General features: G+C 37.9%; 1 protein-coding gene across 2 annotated transcripts in view; it reads left to right on the top strand.

The window, feature by feature from the left end:
* The first annotated feature begins 4,742 nt into the window (after positions 1-4,742).
* The window catches only part of LOC121318246, a 35,653-nt gene continuing 17,747 nt past the window's right edge, over positions 4,743-22,648 (top strand). For both annotated transcript variants that reach the window (XM_041254706.1, XM_041254707.1), the window contains exons 1-12: positions 4,743-5,237; positions 6,862-7,010; positions 7,100-7,195; positions 7,281-7,353; positions 14,663-14,754; positions 14,999-15,136; positions 16,579-16,706; positions 16,808-16,827; positions 16,968-17,073; positions 17,550-17,650; positions 20,348-20,451; positions 20,999-21,071. In XM_041254706.1, coding sequence (XP_041110640.1) covers positions 5,201-5,237; positions 6,862-7,010; positions 7,100-7,195; positions 7,281-7,353; positions 14,663-14,754; positions 14,999-15,136; positions 16,579-16,706; positions 16,808-16,827; positions 16,968-17,073; positions 17,550-17,650; positions 20,348-20,451; positions 20,999-21,071 — 1,117 coding nt within the window. In that variant the 5' untranslated portion in view covers positions 4,743-5,200. The remainder of the gene's footprint in view (positions 5,238-6,861; positions 7,011-7,099; positions 7,196-7,280; positions 7,354-14,662; positions 14,755-14,998; positions 15,137-16,578; positions 16,707-16,807; positions 16,828-16,967; positions 17,074-17,549; positions 17,651-20,347; positions 20,452-20,998; positions 21,072-22,648) is intronic.

Raw genomic sequence — 22,648 nt, forward strand, 5'->3', positions numbered from 1 at the left:
ATATATATATATATATGCTACACACACATGTGTGTGTGTGCACACACATATATATATATATATATATATATATATATATATATATATATATATATATATATATATATATATCCTCAGTCAGGAGAAAGACACCCTCTGGCACCGAGAACCGGGCAGACTCCAACTGTGGGTCTGTCCACCCTAAGGCTCTCAGACGCAGTAGTGAGTACGTTGCAGAAAGCTAGAGCTTCTTCCACAAGAGCGTTGTATGCATATAAGTGGAATGATCCCATGTATTGCCCTATAGACGTTATTTTGCAGTTTCTGCAAGATCTACTAGAGGCACGTAAATCCCAATCTACATTGAAAGTCTACCTAGCAGCTATATCTGCTTGCCACGTTCCCATCAACTCAGTATCCCCGATCGCTCATATTCTGGCAACCTGTTTTCTAAAGGATGCTTGGCGGTTAGATCCTCCTATAAAGGCTGTCCTCCCTGAATGACGTGGTACTGGAGGCTCTCATGAAGGCCCGTTTGAGCCCATAGATACCATAGAGCTGAAATATCTCTAGGAAGACAGTCTTTCTATTAGCTTATCACCTTTGCTAATCGGGTCAGTGAGCTACGATGGAAACGGTATCATTGTGCATGAACCCTGCTTTCCTCCCTAAAGTGATTGCAGCATTTCACTTGAATCAATTCCTTCGCGGAGATGTCGGATAGGAGATTTAATTCCCTCTGCCCAGTTCGGGCATTGAGATGCTATGTGAATAGAACGACAGTCCTGCATCAGTCTGATCAGCTCTTCGTGTGCCATGGTGAACGCACCCAAGGACAAGCCCTCTCTAAGCAGCGATTGTCCCATTGGATTGTGGACATGATTTCAACTGCATATACTAATGCCGGCCTACACCCACCTGGGAGGGTGGTCACACACTCAGCCAAAGGTGTGGCTATGTCATGGGCCCTGTTCAGAGGTGCTTCATTGACCGATATATGTACTGTGGCTAGCTGCACTACCCAGCATACATTTACCAGGTTCTACCAACTTAATGTCGTAGATCCCTCTATGCCTTTAATAGGCACTAGGGTCCTTGAGGTTACACGCTCACACCACCAACACTAGATGGTGGTAGAAAGATGTCCCTCATATGCTGTCCGATCATTCTCCCTCACGACGGCTCTGGTATACTTTCCCAAAAGTATGATTTGGCGGTCATCTTCAAATTGAAAGGGAACGATAGGCTATGGATGTAACCCTGGTTCCCTGAAAGAGAAGATAACCGCCAACCTAGTGAGGTTGCATCACTCGCATTCGCGGGTTCAATGCAAGAGAGGATGAGAGTTCTGCGCAGTGACAATTTTTTACGTCGATGAGGCGGGACTGAGGACGTCACTCTGCAGAGGGGCCTATTGGCAGCTTTGATATAAAATTCTCAGTGAATACCTGACAAGCAGGCATATCCCAAAAGTATGATTTGGAGGTCGTCTTCTCTTTCAGGCAACCGTTTTCAAACCTGTCGAATCGCCTCTGTGTCAATTCTAGTGTGTGTGTATGTATGGTCATGTTGCTGCAAAAGTATTTCGTTGCCAATTTAAAAATCGCTTCTGGTGTGTGGAGAAGTCTCCTCAGAATGTTTGTGCTGTGTGGGGACTCGCTTTGGTGAGGAAAAGAAACATAATTAGACATTCCAAATTGGGGGTAAATAAATAAAAACTTCCAAGCTACGGGGAAGCTCTAGGGTTTTATTTTCACTTTGGCAATGTTTGATCTATTATCATATTGAAAGTGAATGGAGAGACTCATGGTGATATTCAGAGTGGAATCCTTTACTTTCAAAAACTTGTTTTTCTTAATAAATGATCTTATTGTCTTTGTAATTTAATTTCTACACAACAAGCATTACACAGTAGCAATTCAATAACATACAATTCTGAGATTCTATTTTATTGCTGATTACTGCTGCAAATCTAGTCCATTTTTTTCTGCTTAATAAACTGCGTCTTCTCTCTTTGATTTCCATTTTCGATCTTGCTCTATCTCTATGCTATCCTCCAGTGTCAAATCTGCTAAACAGGCTCTTCCTGTATGAAAACATTACATATCATAAGTTGTTTTGTTAGAGCCAATATATGAAAAACTGTAATGTTACTTTGTTATGACTTTGACTCTTTTTGTATTAGTATTTATCAATCAGTGGCTCTTGCCAGGTGCACTCAATGATCCACGGGAGCGTTTCTCACGCTTGGAAGGGGTTAATGCTCATGCAAATAGGGGAACTGTGTCTTCAGCAGGGTTAACACTCCTGCGTGCGGGAGGCACAGCTCTGCAAACCGGCATAGTTCTGTGCAAGCAGAGTTCAAGCGCAGAAAACATTAGATTATTACCATAACCCTGGTTCCTTGAAAGAGAATGGCAACCATTACCGAATGGGAAAAGAGCCCTCTCTGACCATCAATCACTGAGCATATATAAAAAAGCTGCCCTATCGGGGCTCTGCTGTGAGAGGGAGGTCCCTCCCACCTCCTGTTGAAGAGGGACGTCCTCACAGTAACATATCGACATTTTCTTTTGAAATCAGAGGTCAGCTGGGGACACGACCTCGAAGGGTAATGGTTGTCATTCTCTTTCAGGGAACCAGGGTTATGGTAATAACCTAACGTTCCCTTTCAAAGGAATGGCAACCATTACCGAATGGGAAGCTGTCGTGGCTCCAGATTACCGACAGTACAGCCTCACGGCGATAGCCACAGAGCCCTCATGACGCCTAAGGCATGCCTCCTGCAACACCCTAGAGCCCAGAGAGGGTCTTGCTCGGTTTGCCACATCAAGGTAGTAAAAACGTGCAAATGTCTGACTACCTGTCCATGTAGCAGCATTGCATAGCTCATCTAAGGAGGCGCCATGAAGGAGAGCCCACGAAGTTGCCTGGCCCCTGGTAGAATGGGCAGTAATTTCCCCTGGCAAGGTGGAGTCTGTCTGCTCATACGGCAAGCATATAGCATCTGCCACCCAGTGCGCTATACGTTGCTTCGATAGGGCCTGACCTCTAGAGCGGGACCCTTAGCAGACAAACAGCTGGTTGGACTGTGTCCAAGACGCTGTCCTATCCAGGTAACAACGCAGAACCCGAACTGGGGAGAGCGTGTGCTGTATACGGTCCTCCTCTGACTCGTGCGGGGGAGGTCTGAAAGTTTCCAAAACCACCGGCTGGTTTATATGAAATGATGATACCACCTTTGGCAAAAAGGCTAGATTTGTTCGTAATGTTACCTGCGTGTCATTTCCCGTGAAAGCCATGCATGTGTCATCGACAGACAGCGCATGAAGCTCACTTACTTGTCTGGCAGATGTAATGACTATTAAAAAGTCACCTTTAAGGAAACAGAGCGCAGTTCTGCTGACGCCATGGGCTCGAATGGGGGACCCATAAGGACCCGCAGTACCAGTTCTAGATCCCACTTGGAGACCATACTTTTCATGGGAGGACAAAGCCTCCGAGCCACTTTAAGAAATTGTACTGCCAGGAAATGTGCCCCAGGAGTCAATTTTGTCGTGGCACACTGATATTGCTGCCAGGTATACCTTCAAAGTAGATGCTGATTTTCCTGCGTCAAACAGGTGTTGCAAGAAGGTTAATATTGTTAGTACTGAAGGTGGAACCTTGCACCAATAACGTGACCATGTCCCCAATAGTGGGGAATGTGCCTAGGTCCGCTTCTTGGGCTCCTGCAGTGTGCAGCAGAGACTCTGCTGTTCTGGACGCTCAGGGTGCAGATGCTGGGTTGCTCCAGGAGAAGCGTGGTTGCTGAAGGCAAGCGCAGCCACGCTAGGAGAGCCCGAGGCTTGAGAAGGACGCTCGGCCCTAGCTGTTGTGGTCGCTGTGGCCGATTAAATCAGCGTAGAGGACGATGCCGCGAGCCCGCGGGGTCTTTTTACACACCAGAACAGCTCCCCACATGGTATATGAAAACTACACAAGGCCTTGTGCAGTGAAAAGAGAGTAATGGCCGCTTACCAATCTCCCAAAGAGGGGTCGAAACCAGCTCTAGTCAATAAACTGATGCGAGAATTAGGTAGTAGCACTCTCAAAAAACTCTCAGTGAAGTGATAGAGAAAATGGCGATATATTACTGTGAGGACCCTCTTCAACAGGAGGTGGGAGGGACTTCCCCTTCACAGAAGGGCCCTGATAGGGCAGCTTTTTTTTTATATATGCTCAGTGATTGGCGGTCAGAGAGGGCTCTTTCCCATTTGGTAATGGTTGTCATTCCATTGAGAGGGAACACACACACACACAAAGTCCTAGCGCCATCCCTTTGTTATAGTACATTATCTTCAAATATCCACAAGCCAGCATTTAAATTACATTTTATTGCTTTAAGAATATCAACATGCATACATAACATTAATTTGTTAAAATAACTCGTTACTGTTATTTAGATCATAAGAAAAAAAAAAAAAAACATGTGGTTATTCTGAATATATATTCAACTCCATGTTGAATCATTTTAGAGCATAATACTATTGAAACCTCCATAAACCTATTGTTGAGGGGAACAAAAGCCTAGTGTAAAATTCTAAAGAGTAACTCTAACAAAGATTATTTTACCTTTAATTAATAATGCAGCTGTATTATTCGCTTTAACTTATGACGTTGGAAGTTTAGAAAATTGACAAATACCAACGTGGTGACACCGGTAGTGGTTCTGAGGCTGTTTTTTTTTTTTTTTTTTTTTTTTTATTCCGGTTTATAGATCCTCTGCTTTCAGAAAACATATTCTTCACACAACTCAAATGGATCGCTAATTTGGAGTTTCTGTTTCATTTTTCATTTAGTGTTGTTCCACGTGTGTGTCTATTACAGTAACGTTTTTTTGAGAGGTGCTGATTAGATGGGGTAAAAACAAAGTTGTTTTGATTAACGGCGGAGGGTTTTGTGACTTGATTGCTGCACCACCAAGCTCTTCCTGGTTGTGACTTTTTAAATAAAATACACACTAACATTGAAAAATCACGCTGTAACTAACTGGATTAAAAAACGTGGAGTTTGGTATTCACAGTTATAATGGAATTCTACTAGCTTTACTTACAACGTGTTATTCTTGTTAATAAAAATATACACAATGTCGTTTCAAACAAAGAAGGTCGGAAGAAATGTAGCTTTTCAAGGGAAAAAAAAGATCTGACTGAGGGAAAAGCAGAGAAGGTTCTGTAAAATGGAAAATGAGAAAAACAGTTCTGTGCCGTCCACAGGTGAGAGGGTAGTAGATTGAAGGCAACAGTCGCCTTTCTGGGGAATCGTTTAGTTTTGTTTTAAAGTACAGCCTTATAAGTACACGATATGTCAATTCGCGTTTACTATAATTTAACTTGGTGGCAGGCTTTTTTGTTTTTAAACCACATGTCAATTGGGCCTTTGTGTTACTTGTTGTTTTAGTGTTATTTACTCGTTTATTCCGGTATGACAAAGTTGCAAGGTTACATAATTTATTTGTTTTGTATGTGTTCCGTATTGGCTAGATTCGCATATATTTTAAATTCCTTTTAATAATAGCAATAATAATTACTACTACGACTGCTACTAATAACACCGTGTAACAATTTTTTTCTTTACAGTATAATCGTAAATCTCGAAAAACTACTCACTTCTAAATCTTTTGTAGTCATTTTTGTATTACTTTAGTATAAATACATGTTAATTTATTTATATGTTGTTTTTTTCTGACTTTATGTGAACGAAAAGACACATTTGCCCGTTTTCCCATTGGAAATAGTGATATTTTGAAATATCACTGTCCTGGTGACAAAAGCAAAGTTTGTGGCGAATAATAGCCATTTTCTGTACTTTTGAGGCATAAGCAATTAGGAAATAACACTTACTACCCAGGAACAAAAATTGTGTTACATAGTGTAATTTATTGTTATTTATGAAGTTAATGTTTTGCTTTGACATTAGCCTAATTAACACCACAGACATAGCAAGTTACATTGCATTTAGGATTAGGCAACGTTTGGCTGTTTGGAGTGGCCCCAACATGTGGAATAAGATTTCTAAACAAATTGTAAATGTATGCAGAGATCTGTCAAGATTGGACATGTGGTTCCTAAACCAATCTGGTGTCATGTCATGTCATGTCATGATGCCTAAAAATCTCATTTATCTTTTGGGTTGTTTTAGCCAGTCAGCATCCGGTAGTATTGCGGAATGAATGTGGTTACAACTTGGTGAAACAGTATTGCCAAATCGTAAATTTTTCTTCATGTTAGCTTCATATTTTGTACACAATATCTTTCTGTGATTTTAGAATTTTTTTTTAAAAGAAAAATGAACCCTATTGTACCGGTACTTTTGAGTTGTTGACTACTGTAAGCAGTTGCAGACTTAGATCTATATAAACACTGCATGGTAAATGTGTTGGCAATTATGACCAGGGATTGCATTTATGCAGAATTTTACACAACACAGAGAAGTGACAGCAATACATTTCTATAATGCAGATGTAACAAGACCTCAGGCCTACTTCATAATTCTCATCTCCAGTCAACTACGCTCCATTCAAATTGATGTTTCATGCCTGTCTCTCCCCAGTAATCAGGCTGAACCATAAACCTGATCTCATCTCGTCCCAATATCAATCTCTTGTGTGTTGCTGTATCCATCAACAGTCTGCAGTTAAATCCAGCCGTTTGTCAGTTTAATTAGTCTAATTCCTGATTGTATAATCATAAATATTAACTACAATTAATTCACAGTCCTGAATTCCATGTTAAAACCTGCCTCAACCATACTTTGTGGTAGATGTTCATTAGGTAACTTCCTCTATCTGAGCACCTGGGCCAGAGTGATTATTAATTATGCTTGCTGTTTCTCTTCTAGATCTTTTTGAAAGCATATCCCCAGGATCAAGTGGCTTCATAGAGAACATCCTTCCTGTACTGCAAAATTCTTACATGAACCCGGAGTCTGCAAAATGTTTCAGCTATAACCATGCTTATCTAGTAAAAAATGATGTTCTTCTGGACAAGGTAAAGGTCTGCATCAATTTAAACTAAAGCACATATAAATTAAGCTTTCCAAATGAGTTAATCCTGTTTTCTTATGACTTTTTTTTCAGTTCAATTTCAGTTACGTAGAAAAGAAGAAAAAAGGGTATAAGCCTGAAGAGCTCGAAGAGTCTTTTGGCTTCCTTCTGTGTGAGCAGGAAAAACAGGTACAATTTAAATATTGCAACAAAGCACGCTTTTCAGAAGAGAGATCTGTTCTATATCCTAACCCATTTCAATTTTGTTTTCAAGGCAAAACAGCTCTGTGAAACTGGTTTGAAAGCTGGAAATAGTTCATGCTCTACACTAGGGGATCCTACAAAGGGTAAGATCTTTAACCTAATGTTACTGTAAGAAACAAAGAACCTTATACATACTGTGCCTTCTAAATCTGCTTGTTGTTATAATATATGTAGGGCTTTTCCATTTAACAGTTTAATTAACTAAAGAGTTAATTGCAAATTTATTTTTTATTTTTATTTTTTTACAATTTAATTGTGCAGAATTTTTTTTTTTATATGCTGTATTTTCTCCGTGGCAGTCCAATCAGAAGTTGAGAGAAGGTTAGACATAAACAGTTGAAAGGTATTCTCGCCGAGTTTTCAGACTACATACGACCACCGCATCCGCAAAATGTACGGCTGCATTTTAAAACGGCTTTCATATGAAAATGAAAAACAAACAATCAGATACAACTAAATATGTTTATTTATGAACATCATAACATTTTCAGAGCAGAAACAGAGTATTTACATTGAAACTAATTTATTTTTCAAAAAGAGCACATATACATAAATGTGACAAACTGTAATAAAATAAACTTTACGCAATGAACTTCTGTGTAAGCAGGTGTGAAAAGCTGCATGCACATGTAAAATTCTAAAACATAAATAACTAGTTATAAAAATAGCATAAAACAAAAATATAACATACCATGAAAGCGCTTTGAGTGAAATAGAGTTCAAAGGCTCTTTCTGTCTGTTCAGAGTTCTGTTACAGCTTTCTCAGTACAATCTATGCAGAAAACACACTTTGCAACTGTACCAGTGCTTTTGCCACTGACTGCCTTTTCACATAGAGCGCAGACATCAGAAGTTATGTTTTTATTGCATTTAGCAACCTGGCATTGTCTTTTATTCCGTGTGCCAGTGGGTGCAGTGCTGGCTGAAGGTTGAGGGGCATTTCCCAGCCGGCTTTCGTGTCTCTTTTCAAAATGTTTCTTGCGGTAGCTCTCGGGCTAGCTGCAAAATTCAGACCCTCCGACTGATTCTGTTGCCGGTGCACTTCTTGAACGCTTTGGTTTTGTACATGGCTGCCAGGTCCAAAACATTATAAAAAACAGCCACAGGCCACCTGCGAGTATTATCTGTGACAGAATCCAGCCGTGCCATTTGATCCAGTATGTCCACACTGTACTTCGTTGTGTTCTAAAATGCAAGTCTCTGGCTTTTGTTTAGCATCAGTCCCGATGGTCACTGATTTGTGCAGAGAGCTTAGAATAAGCACATTTCTTTCTTTTATTTCTTTCTTAATTTTTTCATTTTTTTTTACACCTGTTCACACTCAGGGTGGCACAGTCGTTCTGCCTGAAGAGTGTAGTGGAGTGGGGTGGCTCCACTACACTCACAGTGTGGCAAGGTTTTTTTTTTTTTTTTTTTTCTTTAACTCCCTGGCCAAATGGCCAAATAAAGTAAAAAAAATTGTCAGTGGTGGCACTTTCGTCCTTTGCCCAAGTACGGCTCCATCAGCCTCAGCACAACACTGAATCCCAGTCTCTCTCCAGCAGGGCGCGTTTCATCCTTTCCCAGGTAGGGGAAACCGTTTACAAGGTATTTGGAATTCAAGTCAGTTGCAAGCAAGAATTTGATGCCAAATTTGTCTGGTTTGGTGGCCATGCAGTTTGTCCAGCGACAGCGTGCCTTTGTGGGAAACAGCTGCTTGTCCACGTTAATGTTAGGTCCAGGCTTATGGCAGGCACTGCTATTTGTGATGAAGCTGTCCCAAGCCTCTGATGACATTGCAAATTTGTTTGTAATAAGTCGGGTTGCTCTTGTTGTTCTCAAATCAAAACGTATGAATCTCATGATTTCCCAAAAGTTATTCCGTGACATTGTTTCCTCGAAGAAGGGAAGACCACACTCTTGTGACCAGTAGCTCTCCACATAAATGCTTTTAACCGCATATGCGGTATGCACATACAGGATTGCAATGAAAGCATGTAATTCCTCCAAAGACAGTTCCCAGGGGTCAACATTCAGTACCCACTGCGCCTCTGCCATGGTACAGTACTGAATGTGAAGCAGCAGTTGCATAGAGATCAACAACAGAAATGCACTGAGTCGAGTATCTGCGTTTCATTTTGAGTGCAAAGTTGGGCCTGAAGCTTCAGACAAAACATTTTCTGATGTGCTTTTTCACAAAGCCTCATCACCGGGATTTATAATTTTCCAAACTATCTCATCTTTTCCCCTGTTCCGAATTACGCTTGGCGAAGCTGATACAGCAGGTGTAGTTGTCCTTGGTGCTGAAGCGGCAGATGCAAGAGGAGCCGCAGGGACAGCAGTTGTTTCTCCAGTACTGGATTGGCCACGGCCACAACCTCTCCCTCCTCTCCCTGGTCGGCACTTGTTGTGTTTGACCTGCAGGTAAATCCGACTCGGTGTCCTCACATTCACTGTCAGAACTGCAGGTTTCAACAGCCCAGGATGCATCGTTGTTGTTATCACTCACCCCGCCATCAGAATTTCCTTCAGCCAAATCTTGTAACAGTTCAAGCACAACTTCTGTATTCAGTACTCGTCTTTTGAACCATCTTTTCAGTCAGTGTACAGGTAATAATGAATTGGTGTGCCCACAGCAGAGTGATAAACGCTAACACCAGCCAGGCTGTTGTCAGCCCTACACCTAATACAAAAGAATTGGCATACATGATCAAGAGGTGACTGATCAAGGCATTGATCACAACACCTGGGTTTGCAACATTCTCAAGATTGAATTACAAAGGACAGTTACAAACTTGCTGAGCTGCTTCAGAGGACAGGCAAACGGGGGGAAAAAGTAGAGTAGCTATGTCATACTGTATTGTGTATTGTGAAGAAGCAAGTGCTTATGACTTACAAATTTTTACGATTCTGCAGCTGAAACACCGTAATTCAATTCAAATATTTAGTAACACTTAAAAACAGACATGCATGAGATATTCATGTACGCGGAGAAATTGAAATTTGAATTGCAAAACCCTAGTAATGCAGGTGTCTAATCATGATTGAGCAGAGGCGGGGCATAAACTGTTGAAGGTTTATGAGAATTATATTGAGAACTTCGAAGTAACATTTCAAATTGCTTTTTATAAATTAAAAAAAAAAAAAAAAAAAAAAAAAAAAAAGGCGATATGCAACAACACTGGCTACAGCAATCTAGGATGTCTGTCGAAGTCAGCACAACAAAAAAACATGAACGTTCCCAAAGTCACTTGCGAGCCACTGTAACACTCAGACCTTTTGGACAAACGTGGATTGATGTTCAACTGGATGAGCAGAAGCGTAGGATACAATGCATCGCAAAGAGCAAGTAAGAAAAAATTGCGAGGCTTTTAAATGCTTGATTGATTCTGTTGTTTAAGTTGGCAAGCAAGAACTGTCATTTAGAGAGCGCAATGAAGGCACCAATTCCTCAAATAGAGGTAACCGTGGAATTAATTTTCTCTGATTTCTGACTACAACAGCATGTTAAACAATTGCTTGTCAATAGTCTTGGGTACCTCTGACAAGATTCAGAACGACTTACTGTCTTCAGTGTCTCAGGTTCTGCTAGATGCAATAAAAGCAGAAGTACAGGAAGCCAAGTATGTAGCTGTAATGGTTGATGAAATAACCCATGTTGTAAATACTTCTCTGAAAATTTGTTACATTTACTAAAATAATAATAATAATAATAATAATGCTTTTAAAAAGACCAAATTCTCATTGAGCATATACATTTTTTTAGATTTTAATATTGATTTTTTTAGGTATTACTATGCAGGGACAGCTGCAATAAGATTGTTGCCTTTATTACAAGTGTGGACGGATTTATCTACACATATATGAAATACACGGATGAAGGCTATATTTGCATCCTCAGCCAGTCAAAAATAAAGGCATAATATCACAGTAGTGATGTCAAAATGTGCTACATTATCTAGAAGAAAATGTACTTGAAATTTGACCCATTCGACTCCTCGAGACCACTTTCAATTCAAACACAAAATGTATTGTTTTCAATCACTCGACAACACCCACAGTAATGTTCATTAATGATTAAGGAGACAATTTTGTTATGGTAATTTTTAGTACGTTTCACAGGCGAGTTGCGGAAAATAACAAGAATTCACGGAGAAGCCACTAAATAATGTAGCTTTAGCTACATCAACATACACAAGCTTTTAAATAGTACCAAAAAATAACAATATAAAAACTATTGCTTTTGACTGCTGGCAAGTTTTAAATGTTACTTTAGAGTACAAAACTTAGTAAAAGGTCCTTTCACGCCAACATATTTATTATTATTATTGTTATTGTTATTATTATTTTTTATTATTATTATGAATATTGTACCATGCAGGCTTTCACACCGCGTAGCGGAAAAAACGGTGTCTGAAATAAACTGTTACTATTTCTCTGTGCGCGTCCGGCTTAAATGTACATATATGTACAAAATCAGCATGTCCAGTAATTGTTTTTATTACTGTGTTCAAAATATATATTTATATTTCGTAATATGTATTTTTTTCTTCAATAATAAGAACAAGACGTTTAAATTGGTTGTTTCCGAGTAGCCTGCAGACAAGTGTAAATGTAGGACGTTAAATGTGTTCTGCGCTGCAAGGTTTGGAGAAGGCATTCCTCTAGAAGCTGCGTGCAACGTCAGAAAGACACCAGCCAAGAACAGCCGTTGCAGCAAGAATGGTGTGAATAAAAAAACGGTATACCGACCCATCACTAGTAACATGCATTTTCACAGAGGAAAATCAGAGAATCAGCTGCAAGACAGTCGCAAATATGCTTATGTTAATGCTTTGCAAGAATGCTCTAAAAATTATATGTTAAATCGAGATGTTGGAGTCTCGATTAAGGTTGACATTTATGATATTAACTTGTGAAAGTTAGTAAACCTGAGTCTGAAGGTTGTTGCCAGTTATTGTGAAAAATTGATGCATTTTAGCCTTGGAGGGAACACTGGTGCTACTTATTTGTGATCATAGTTCCAGTGAAATAATGCAGAGACCCACAAAACAATTGTTGCACAGCATTCAGCCCCTTTCTCAGAAGCAGTCTGGCAGCTGAGAGAGGTTTGAGAGTCATTGCCTTGCATGTAAGCACTTTAAGGCACGTGGGGAATTTGTGCTATATATACTTTAGGTCTGAGCAGAGTATATTTTCTGGTTTCACTTTTGTTTCATCTTTGTTTTGAAAGCAAAACTGAAAAAGCAACAGCTTGCTTACTTTTTGTTCTGGATTTATTTTCTCGGTCAGATTTACCAGTAACTGTTTCAGTATTCGTTACTAGGTTGAAAAAGAAACATTAGTGTTAGACACTTCAATTATAAAGGAAAATCGTATCATAACACATACAGTACATGATTTACAGATGAACAAAACACATGTGGAGATGTCATTGGAAAGAAAGCAAGGAAAATGTAAATATTGAATGAAAGCTGAGCTCTGTTCAAATTTAAATTGTTGACTATAATTTGAGAATAAACAAATGTATACATTCTTACTGCGTTTGTCTTCATAAATAAATATAAAGTATAGATCAGTAGTAAAAACTTACCCTGCTTGTTCTATCAGCATTGTCTTAATGGTTTCATTTTCTTAAAAGAAAATGAAACTAAATAAGCTGAATGTGTATTTAAAGAGAAAGCAGCATTCTGGATAGGCATATTCTGGTACTTTCACTAACTCGTTTAATCAATTTGTACAAGAAGATTCATTCACAAATGTGTCATTGTTTTCTGAAATTCAGTTATATATCATTCTGTTTTTTAGTTGTATAGCTTTTTGTTTGCAATTTCTGTACAAAACATGCATGGAAATTCACATTTGGTTTCCACAATATCCCTGTAAATGGTCAACAGCAGAATTAAGTTCAGGAGTGCTAACTTGTTATCTCTTACTAGGTTTATTAACATAATTATTGGCCTTTTTTTATTGAGCTGAGAATAGATTGGTTGTCTCTTAGATATTTAGACGTTTCAAATATAACACTAAAGTTAAGTAATTAAACAATAGAACAGTTATGTCCCGTGCCAAAGATGAGGTCATTTAACATAACAAGAAGGGCCTTCCCAGATGGGGGTTCTATTGCTATTACAAAATGGATGCATTTAAAAAAAAAAAAAAAAAAAAAAAGTTTTTCTGATTTTAATGCGCACTAGTTTTTGTTGGTAATGAATACAAACGTGTTTCTCAATATTCCATGAGTAAGGCAGTTTGCTGAAAAATTCTTTGTGTGGTCTGGTAGTCTTCAAGCTTCGAAGTCCCAGTTACAAATGGTTTAATTCAGTCTCTTTAAATATTAGAATCTGAACTCCGTAGGACATAAATTTCTTTTAAAGAAAAACTCACATATATATATATATATATATATATATATATATATATATAATTATGTATTTATTTATTTTTACATAATTTGCTATACTGATTTTAAATAAATAGATAATAACTAGACCTCTAGGAGGCATACTTTAGTCTACATTGAAAGACAACATTCAAGGCTGAGAACAAGAACAGATTTTTTTTCCATCGAGCAGAAAAAAGGTAAATTACATAAATATATATTTTCACATTTTCCAGCGGATTGATTTGTAACGGAGATTAAAAATACAGTGCACTCTGTTTATAAGAATCCCTGATATAAAAATCAGTTTTCATTCAATTTTATGAAGCAAAATTAGATCATTCTAGGGTGATGCAAAACTTTTAGCCATAACTCTGTGACCCTATATTATACGCAAGATAATGATATGCTGAGATTTGAGTTATAACAATGATAATTGTGCAAATGAGTTTAGTTTTGCAAATTAGTACTGTACGAATTGGAAGGACTGTACCAACTAGGTTTGTGTCAACTAGAAACAAGAAAGTTTTTATAATAATATATATATATATATATAGTATATATATGATATATAATATATATATATATATATATATATATACTGGTTTGAAATCCACACCAATTTTAAGTGTTTCTACACAAACCAATTTAAGATGTGTTTGGTTAAATTGTTCCAACAAAAACCCATGAAGAAAAGAACTTACTTCTATCTATTTTCTTTGCCTGTCCTGCGCTAACTAGCACATGACTAATCCTGTGCTCAGCTGAATGAGGAAGTGCACTGGATATATTATGGTGGAACATTTAGCTTTTCTCATTTTCTTTTCTTGCTGGATATATTATTATTATTATTATTAATTTTTTATTTATTTATTTATTTTTAATAAGCAATTTAGGAACATGCTTTCAATTCTAAAATGCTTAGCTGAGTAAGTGAATCTATTGAATACATTTAATTAGTCATTGATTTGCTTCATTCTGTTAGGTTGCTTTGGCAATACTTTACTTTTAAATATACTTTTTTTTCTTAGGTGTTTATGTTTCTAAATATTCTGACTGCCTAGACCTAAAGCCATGGCACAATGGAAAATCTGGCTACATTGTCATTTTCAGACTTATAAAGGTATGATATAAGTGAGCATTAAATTAAACATACATATCGCTGTTGATATTTAGCTAATTCACAGTTAGGCATTGTTAAGGCCAATTTTATACTAGTACTATATTTTACTGTATAATTTTTTTGTTTGTGTAAGTCAGATTTAAAAAAAAAAATTGGAGCCTGTAAAATTGATTAGCAGTGCTAGTGTTGCTTTTTCTCTTGACATAATGAAAGGACATTTTCTGATTTTTAAATCTCTTTACAGGGTAGAGTAAAAGCAGTGACAGAAAACTACACTGCTAATTTTCCAAAACCATCTGTTGGTTACGATTGCCATGTCTCTGAAAATATTGGGACAATCTCTTCAACAAGTAGTTCTTTTCAAGCCTATGAAAGCACACAGGTAAGAACACCTGATAGTCATTCCAGCTCAAGTGGACCAGCTTAACCTCTTATGTCAATGAATTGCATCATTTTTAACATTGATGGTCAAAGGTAATCTAAATGTGCATTTGTACCATGTTCAGACACTTTCTCACTGTGTTGGGCATAGTTACACAGCTCTTGTTTTACTTGTACACAGCATGACCTGCCACAGAGCCATTTTCTTTTTTTTTTTTTTAAGTTGTTTTATTATGGGCAAGCTTTGCCCTCTAACTCCACGGACCATGTTTAGAAGCAAGCACAAAGGCAGAAACATAATTTATTAGAAAAATAAGACCATTTTAATGGTATAAAACAAGAAACAACACATGACTGATCCTTCCTGCAACTAAGTTTATACTGTTGAAATTGTTCTATTCAGCAAAATTGTAATTTTTTTATATAGCAAACTAGTGCTTCTTACATGGCAAGTATTTTCAACTGCCTTAATTAGGGAAACTTACCTGCAAAACAACAGTGCTGTACTTTCTTTTCTTTGTTTAACACTTTCATTACATTCATCACATTATTATTATTATAATAATAATAATAATAATAATAATAATAATAATAATAATAATAATGTATTGTTTTGTTTGCTCCCCACTTTTTAACAGAGTTAGGCACCTATGATTGAGACACAAAAATTCTTGAACTGCTGCTTCTGTCATTGATTAAAGCACTGAATTGTTGTACGGCTTTTAGAATGAAACTCACCTATAGGTACCAAAACTGACCCAGAGTTACTGAATAAAAAGTTTACTGGTCCAGAGTTTATCTATACTCAGTGAGTTTTATTTAGATTTTGTTAATATACAGTTAAATAGCAAAAGCTTTATTTGTATTTTAAGCAGAGATTGTGTGTTATTTGCAGCTGAGGTTTTATCAAATGAATACGTGAAACGGGCATACGTGTAAATGTTTTGATGAGTAACATTTCAAAAACAATGTTTAACTAGCCTCGCGTGATTTATCAGGTTGATACATCTAGTAAAATGACAAGTTATAATTTCCGAATTTCTTTTTCTACAGTTGAAATTTGCTTCTGAAAGTGGTCCAAAATGGCTCAGAATGCACCTTAGAGCATGTAAAACCACAGAGCTTCGGGGGGCCTGGGCAGGTCCCAGAACCCCAGTCAAAAGATTTTGACCCAGGAGTTTCGGTCAAAAAGATCATTGGCCACTTTCACCCATGCAATCGGCATAATGTAGAGAACATATACATAGTGGATTGAATACAAATATGACAATTTGTTCCCTTTTTTATGGAAACGAAGTCATTAAGCAATGTATACATCATTCTGTTCACCTTTTAATATCAGATAGGTACTTTCTTGCTACCGTAAGTTATGTTATTAATTGAAATTAAGCATGTATGTTGGAATACTTTTTAATGGTGTGTTTTGTTTTTTTTCTCTTGCAGTATTATATGTATGAGTTGCAGAACGGTGCTGCCGTCTCTTGCCCCAGACACATTTGTCCGTTCGCCATTGTCAGCTTTCTATACAGTGATTCAAAATCCTCTATATCAGTGTTAAAAAACGGAAAAAGGTAAGTCATGTAATGTACCTCTACTCTCAGTAAGGATAACATTACACCATATACCTTTGTAAAATAAATTAAACCAATTCTTGTTTCATTTCCCTCCCTAGTGCTACTCAAGACAAAACAGGTAGGATGTTTTTTTTTTTTTAATTAATTTTTTTATGTCAATGTTAGGAAACAATTTGAGATGAAGTCAGGTGCTTTCCAATTGTATGTCTTTGTTTGATGCAGTTACTGCTGAAATAATAATGTGTTTTCTGTGTGCAGCTTGGCACTACTGTACTTGGAGAGGCCAGATCAGGATCAAAGACCACTCCCTAGTGTATCATGTAGCTCTCAAGTCATACACCGGTGCAGTAATCCCATCCATGCTGTAAGTTGTATGTGTGTGTCTTTGTTTGCTTGCTTGCTTGTTCATTTGTTTGGCTATTTAATTAATTAAATAACGAATTACCATCTAAAAATAGAAAGATGTTGCCATGTAATGGCTTCCTAAGTTGATGTATCGTGGTACATTTACTGAAGGTCCCATGATTGGATTGAAAGTAGATCATTTCAGGTAATTTAAATTTAAACAGCAGCAAAAGTATCTGTAGCATTGTCTTTGAAATATCATCTGTGCTTTCCAAATGTAATTACAAAATATCAGTAGCTGTTCAACAATAAAAGAAGAGGAATAGTGATCTACATTGCTTGTGTAAAAACCTATAAGACCATTTTCTCACGCCCCCCGTACTGTTGATGTAGCTGGTTACTAATTCTAAGGGGCAGCTTTTTTGGGGGCAGGCATATTCTGATGTTGAACAGGTAAATGTCCTAAGTTTCACTTTTTTTTTTTTTTTTCCCTAGACCAGAGAAACTAAAAATTGACAGTGTTATGAAACTTTGTGATTTGAAGAAAGCATTACCAGAGGCGACCTTCAAAAGAGAAAGTTACCATACAAGTGAAGGTAAGCTGTCCCTAAGAACCTTTGTTTGTAACCAAGCAATTATCACTGCTTGGTTACGAAGTGTAGTTTCTTATTGGTTCCGGGATGTTACTTTCTGGTCCACCACAAAGTAGCGTTATCCTACAGCACAGCAATTACATTCAATTACTTTTGAGCTAGGGGTGAGAATTCAGAGTAATTTAGTGCTCGAGTACTCAAGCGTTAAATTTCAAATACTGAAACCCAATGCCAGATAATATTATTATACATATGCCACAAAAATTACCACGTTAACACTAGAGCCGCCGTGGGTATACTCATACCTAAAACCGGGGCGTCATTATGACGGTACATTTTAACAACATCAATATTAAAATGAAAGACAACTGTCCGATACAACTCAAAAGTTTTATTCAAGCACATAAAAGGATTTATTTTCTATCTTGCCAAATATAAAGCACTACTTCAAAGAAAGAAAAAATATATAATAAAATAAACATTTTATAAGAAACTACTGTGTAAACAGGTATATGTACATACAAAACTGTAAAAACAAAAGTTGTTTTTAATTTAAAACAGGTTTCTCTTGCGTGTGTCACTCAGTGCAGCGCAGAATCCAGGTTGAGCCGCTGCAGCCTGCTGCTTTGTAGTTTTCTGATTGCAATGTTTCTGCTGAAGCGCTGTGACTAGCTTTTTATATATAAACACTACACTTAGCTTTGGCAATATTTGACCATTCTTCTTTAAAAAACTGTTCGAGCTCTGTCAAGTTCCTTGGGGAGCGTTAATGGATAGCCGTCTTCAAGTCATGCCACAAATTTTCGATTGGATTTAGGTAGGGGCTCTGACTGGGCCACTCAAGGACATTTACCTTTTTGTTCCTTAGCCACTCCAGTGTAGCTTTGGCTGTGTGCTTTGGGTCGTTCTCATGCTGAAAGGTGAACTTCCATCCCAGTTTCAGCTTTCTTGCAGAGGGCAGCAGGTTTTCCTCAAGGACTTCTCTGTACTTTGCTCAATTCATTTTCCCTTCTGTCCTGATGAGTGCCCCAGTCCCTGCTGATGAGAAACATCCCCATAACATGATCCTGCCACTACCATGCTTCACAATAGGGATGGTCTTCTTTGGGTGAAGCGCTATGTAGGGTTTGCGCCAAAAATAACGCTTTGCATTTAGGCCAAAAAGTTCAATTTTAGTTTCGTGAGACCACAAAACTTTTTGCCACATGGCTACAGAATCTCCTGAGTGTTTTTTTTGCTTTCTTCAAACAGGATTCAAGGTGGGCTTTCTTGAGTAATGGCTTCCTTCTTGCCACCCTACCATACAGGTCCGATTTGTGGAGCGCTTGGGATATTGTTGTGACATGCACACTTTGACCAATCTTGGCCATAAAAGCATGTAGCTCTTGCATATTGCCATTGGCCTCTTTGTAGCTTCTCTGATCAGTCTCCTTCTTGCTCGGTCATCCAGTTTGGACGGACGGCCTGATCTAGGCAGGGTCTCGATTGTGCCATATACCTTCCACTTCTTAATAATCGTCTTGACCGTGTTCCAAGAGATATTCAGGGCTTTTGATATTTTTTTTATACCCATCCCAGCTAAATATGGATTGCTACACTTATCCAACCTATTTCAGTTTTTATTTTTAATTTTCTACAAATTTCTAGAATATTTTTTTCACTTAGCAGTTGTGGGGTAGGATGTGTAGATAAATGGGGAAAAAAAAATTATATATATTTTAATGCATTTTAATTCTGTAGGCACAAATATATATATATATACACATACAATTTCCATTACATGAGAGTAGATGTTAAAACTTCATGCTGATTTGAACTCAGCTCTCTCCAAGATAAGCACCAACTAAGATGTAGCTTTACTGTAAACTAATGTGATCCATCTGCATCTCCATCCATTTGCGTTGCTTTCCATCTGATGATGTAGATATCCTTCTGCCTGGCTAAAGTGTAATGCTAGCTCCAGGGATCAGCTTATTTTGCCTCCCCAGCGCATCAGCACACACAATGACTGTAATATAAGAGTATTGTAGGCTATATTCAAAATAAAAAGCATGTATTAGTCACAATTATGGCTTTGTTGCTAGGTGGGTGGACTTATAAATTTCTTTCGTGATCCTGCCTTTCAAACGCCGTTGGGTATTTATTTAGGAGAAGTCATAAACGGACAACCACATAACTTTCAGACTCGCAGAACGTTTTCAATTTGAAAACCTCAACCCGTCAAAATGACTTCAGTGGCTAGTGTTGAGGTGGTATACATGAATAAAGCTCAAAGCAGGAGACAGGATTCAGAAGCTAACAAAAATACTTTATTAATTAAACAGGGTCTGTTTTTGGGTTAGGACCACACCACATAAAATGCGTGAATGCGTAGGATCAGATGAAACAAGTCTGCCAACCTGAGCTGACCGGATAGCTACAATATATTGAACTTACATTTGTGAAAATATATTGTTTAAGTTTTTCAGGCACCCCTAATTTGAACAGGAATAAAAAGGTTAGAAATAGAAAAGCAAAAAAGCAAAGGTAAATGAGCAGGGAAACTTAAAGAAAACTTTCAGAAGCTGGATAATAATCCATTCTGATAAGTGCTAGGCTAAACAAAGTACTGGGGTAGGAGTTTGAAAAGCACGGTAAACCTTGAGATTTAAAATGTTGTCAGTGAAATGACTAATTGATATATTTATTTTGATGCAATAGTTTGCTTGGATGGAATGTACTGCAGTTTGTATGAAGTGGTAAATTCTGCCGAGGAGGAGGGCCAGCTTCGTTTGTTAACAGAAGAACTAAAAGAAAAAGAATTGGTAAGATAATGTTTAACCCTTAGCGGTCCATTTATTCAGTGCCTGTCAGGTGCGTCGGGTCCAATTTTATTGTCACACGCGCCGTTATATTTTACGTGGGCTGTCTAAAAGTAATTTTATTCAAAGTAAAAAGGTTTAAAAGGCACTGCATATCAGCAGGGCACTCGGTACTGCATCTCCAGCCCTGCACCACCCCTTGTTTGCTCTATTTATCACGTACCTCTTCATAGTCATGCATACTGGTAAATCATCTCCTGATCACTTGTGTTATCACCAAATAACATCCCGCTGGATACGGAAGCAGCTATCATGTTTGTTTATGTCCGTGTTAGGTCTGTGGTGCGTGGACTGTGTGTATTGCTCAGATCTGCCCCCCCCCCCCCTTTTTTTCCGGCTTCTGTCGGCTCCAATTGGTCTCACTTGGCCATTGAAAGGTTTTCTCTGCGTTTTCTGGAGAAAAAACGACTAGAGATTAAAAGTTTAAACGTCAATTAAAAGGTCTGCCTAATCTTGACTTTTTACTTTTTTTTTTTTTTTTTTTAAATAGGCACTTGCTCAACAATTAAATGACCACGGGCTACTTCTGTTTTTAGCTTCATCGTCTTTTGAGCTGGATGAAGGTAAGTAGAAGTGAAAAATGTTCTTCTTTTACAGTGGGTTATTCTAATGTATCATGATTTTAAATGGACTGAGGAGTCCTTTATTGTGTGTCGATTTCCTTGCAAATTATTAGAAGTGCAACATGCAAATATACAGTGCACTCCATTTGTAAGAATCACTAATATAAGAATCAAGATGTGTAAGATTGCGGAGCTTTGCATATGATATTGCAACAGAAAATAAGTAAGCCACAGATGCTTAAATGAAGTGGTAGTCCTGACAGTAAAATACTGTACTGTAATGTCATTTTAATTCAAAGGTGTTGTGTGAAATTTAATTACTTTAAATTTAAAAGGAAGTTGATGTGGAAGTAAATAAGACAATTACTTCACAGAGTAATTTCAAAAGGTCCTTTATTATTTCACACACACACACACACACACACACACACACACACACACACACACACACACACACACACAATTACATACACAGATGCTATACTGCGAATAACGATATCCCTAACGGGACACAACCCAACAAGGTTACATACAAAGATTATATTAATCACAGATCAATACAATCCATGAGACGCAACTGAACTAATTCTTACCCTTCCAAGCAGATCGGGAGAGCCCTTCGACCCTGGTAAGAGAAAGCAGCTGTCTCCAAGAAAATACCGAGCAGGACTGCGCGCTAATCCTCACGGCTGACTCTCATCAGAGCAGGGGAGAACCCCGTCCTTTATAACTTACCAAGTTAGGCTTCTGCGTGCGAGAGAGTAATTGGCCAGATCACTCCCTCGAGGCTCGGCCCTCTGAATAAACCACTCCTTTCCCTAGAACATTCTGACAAAAACAAGTTATATAAGCGTGACAAAAACAAGTTATATAAGATACGGGTTATTATAGGGCAAGGGCACAGATGAACTCGAACGCATTTCTAGAACTTTCTAGAACACACTTTTTTTTTATTACAAAAGGCCATTACACTTAACACCGCATGGCAGTTAAACTAGGCATTCTCACGAGACGATCGCTTCTCCAGTATACTGCAGTAAAATAGGATTCTGCAGCCTTGAGTAAACATAATCGTGATCATATAACAAGTTGCTTACCCACGAGGACTTGTTTTGATGTACTGTCCTCAGTGATTGAGCACCATTGACATCTGTATAGTGCATTTAAATTGCTAATGCGCGGAGGTGCTTTTGCTAATTGCAATGTGACGTGGCCGAGGGCAGTGTTAATGATCAGGCTGGAGTCTTGATTTACAGTTTAAAACCGGTGTTGGTTTTATTTTTCTTAGTGCGGTGGGGAAACAACCGCTAATAAAACAAACAAACAAGCAAAGTAAACCTTGCTTTCAGTTGGAGAACTAACTAAACCATACTTTGTGTGGTCCCTGTGCATACATGCAGGGACTCGTGACATCTAGCGGTCAATATGTTACACTGCAGGGAACAAAGCTTTCATTCTCAACCACAGTAATCATACTGGTCCACTTTTAAGACAGATGTGATTCTTATAAACAGAGTGCACTGTATAACCAAACAACTGTTAACATGTTAACATATTATATATATATATATATATAT

The sequence above is a fragment of the Polyodon spathula genome, chromosome 7 (assembly GCF_017654505.1).
Source record: "Polyodon spathula isolate WHYD16114869_AA chromosome 7, ASM1765450v1, whole genome shotgun sequence".
Classification (NCBI taxonomy): domain Eukaryota; kingdom Metazoa; phylum Chordata; class Actinopteri; order Acipenseriformes; family Polyodontidae; genus Polyodon; species Polyodon spathula.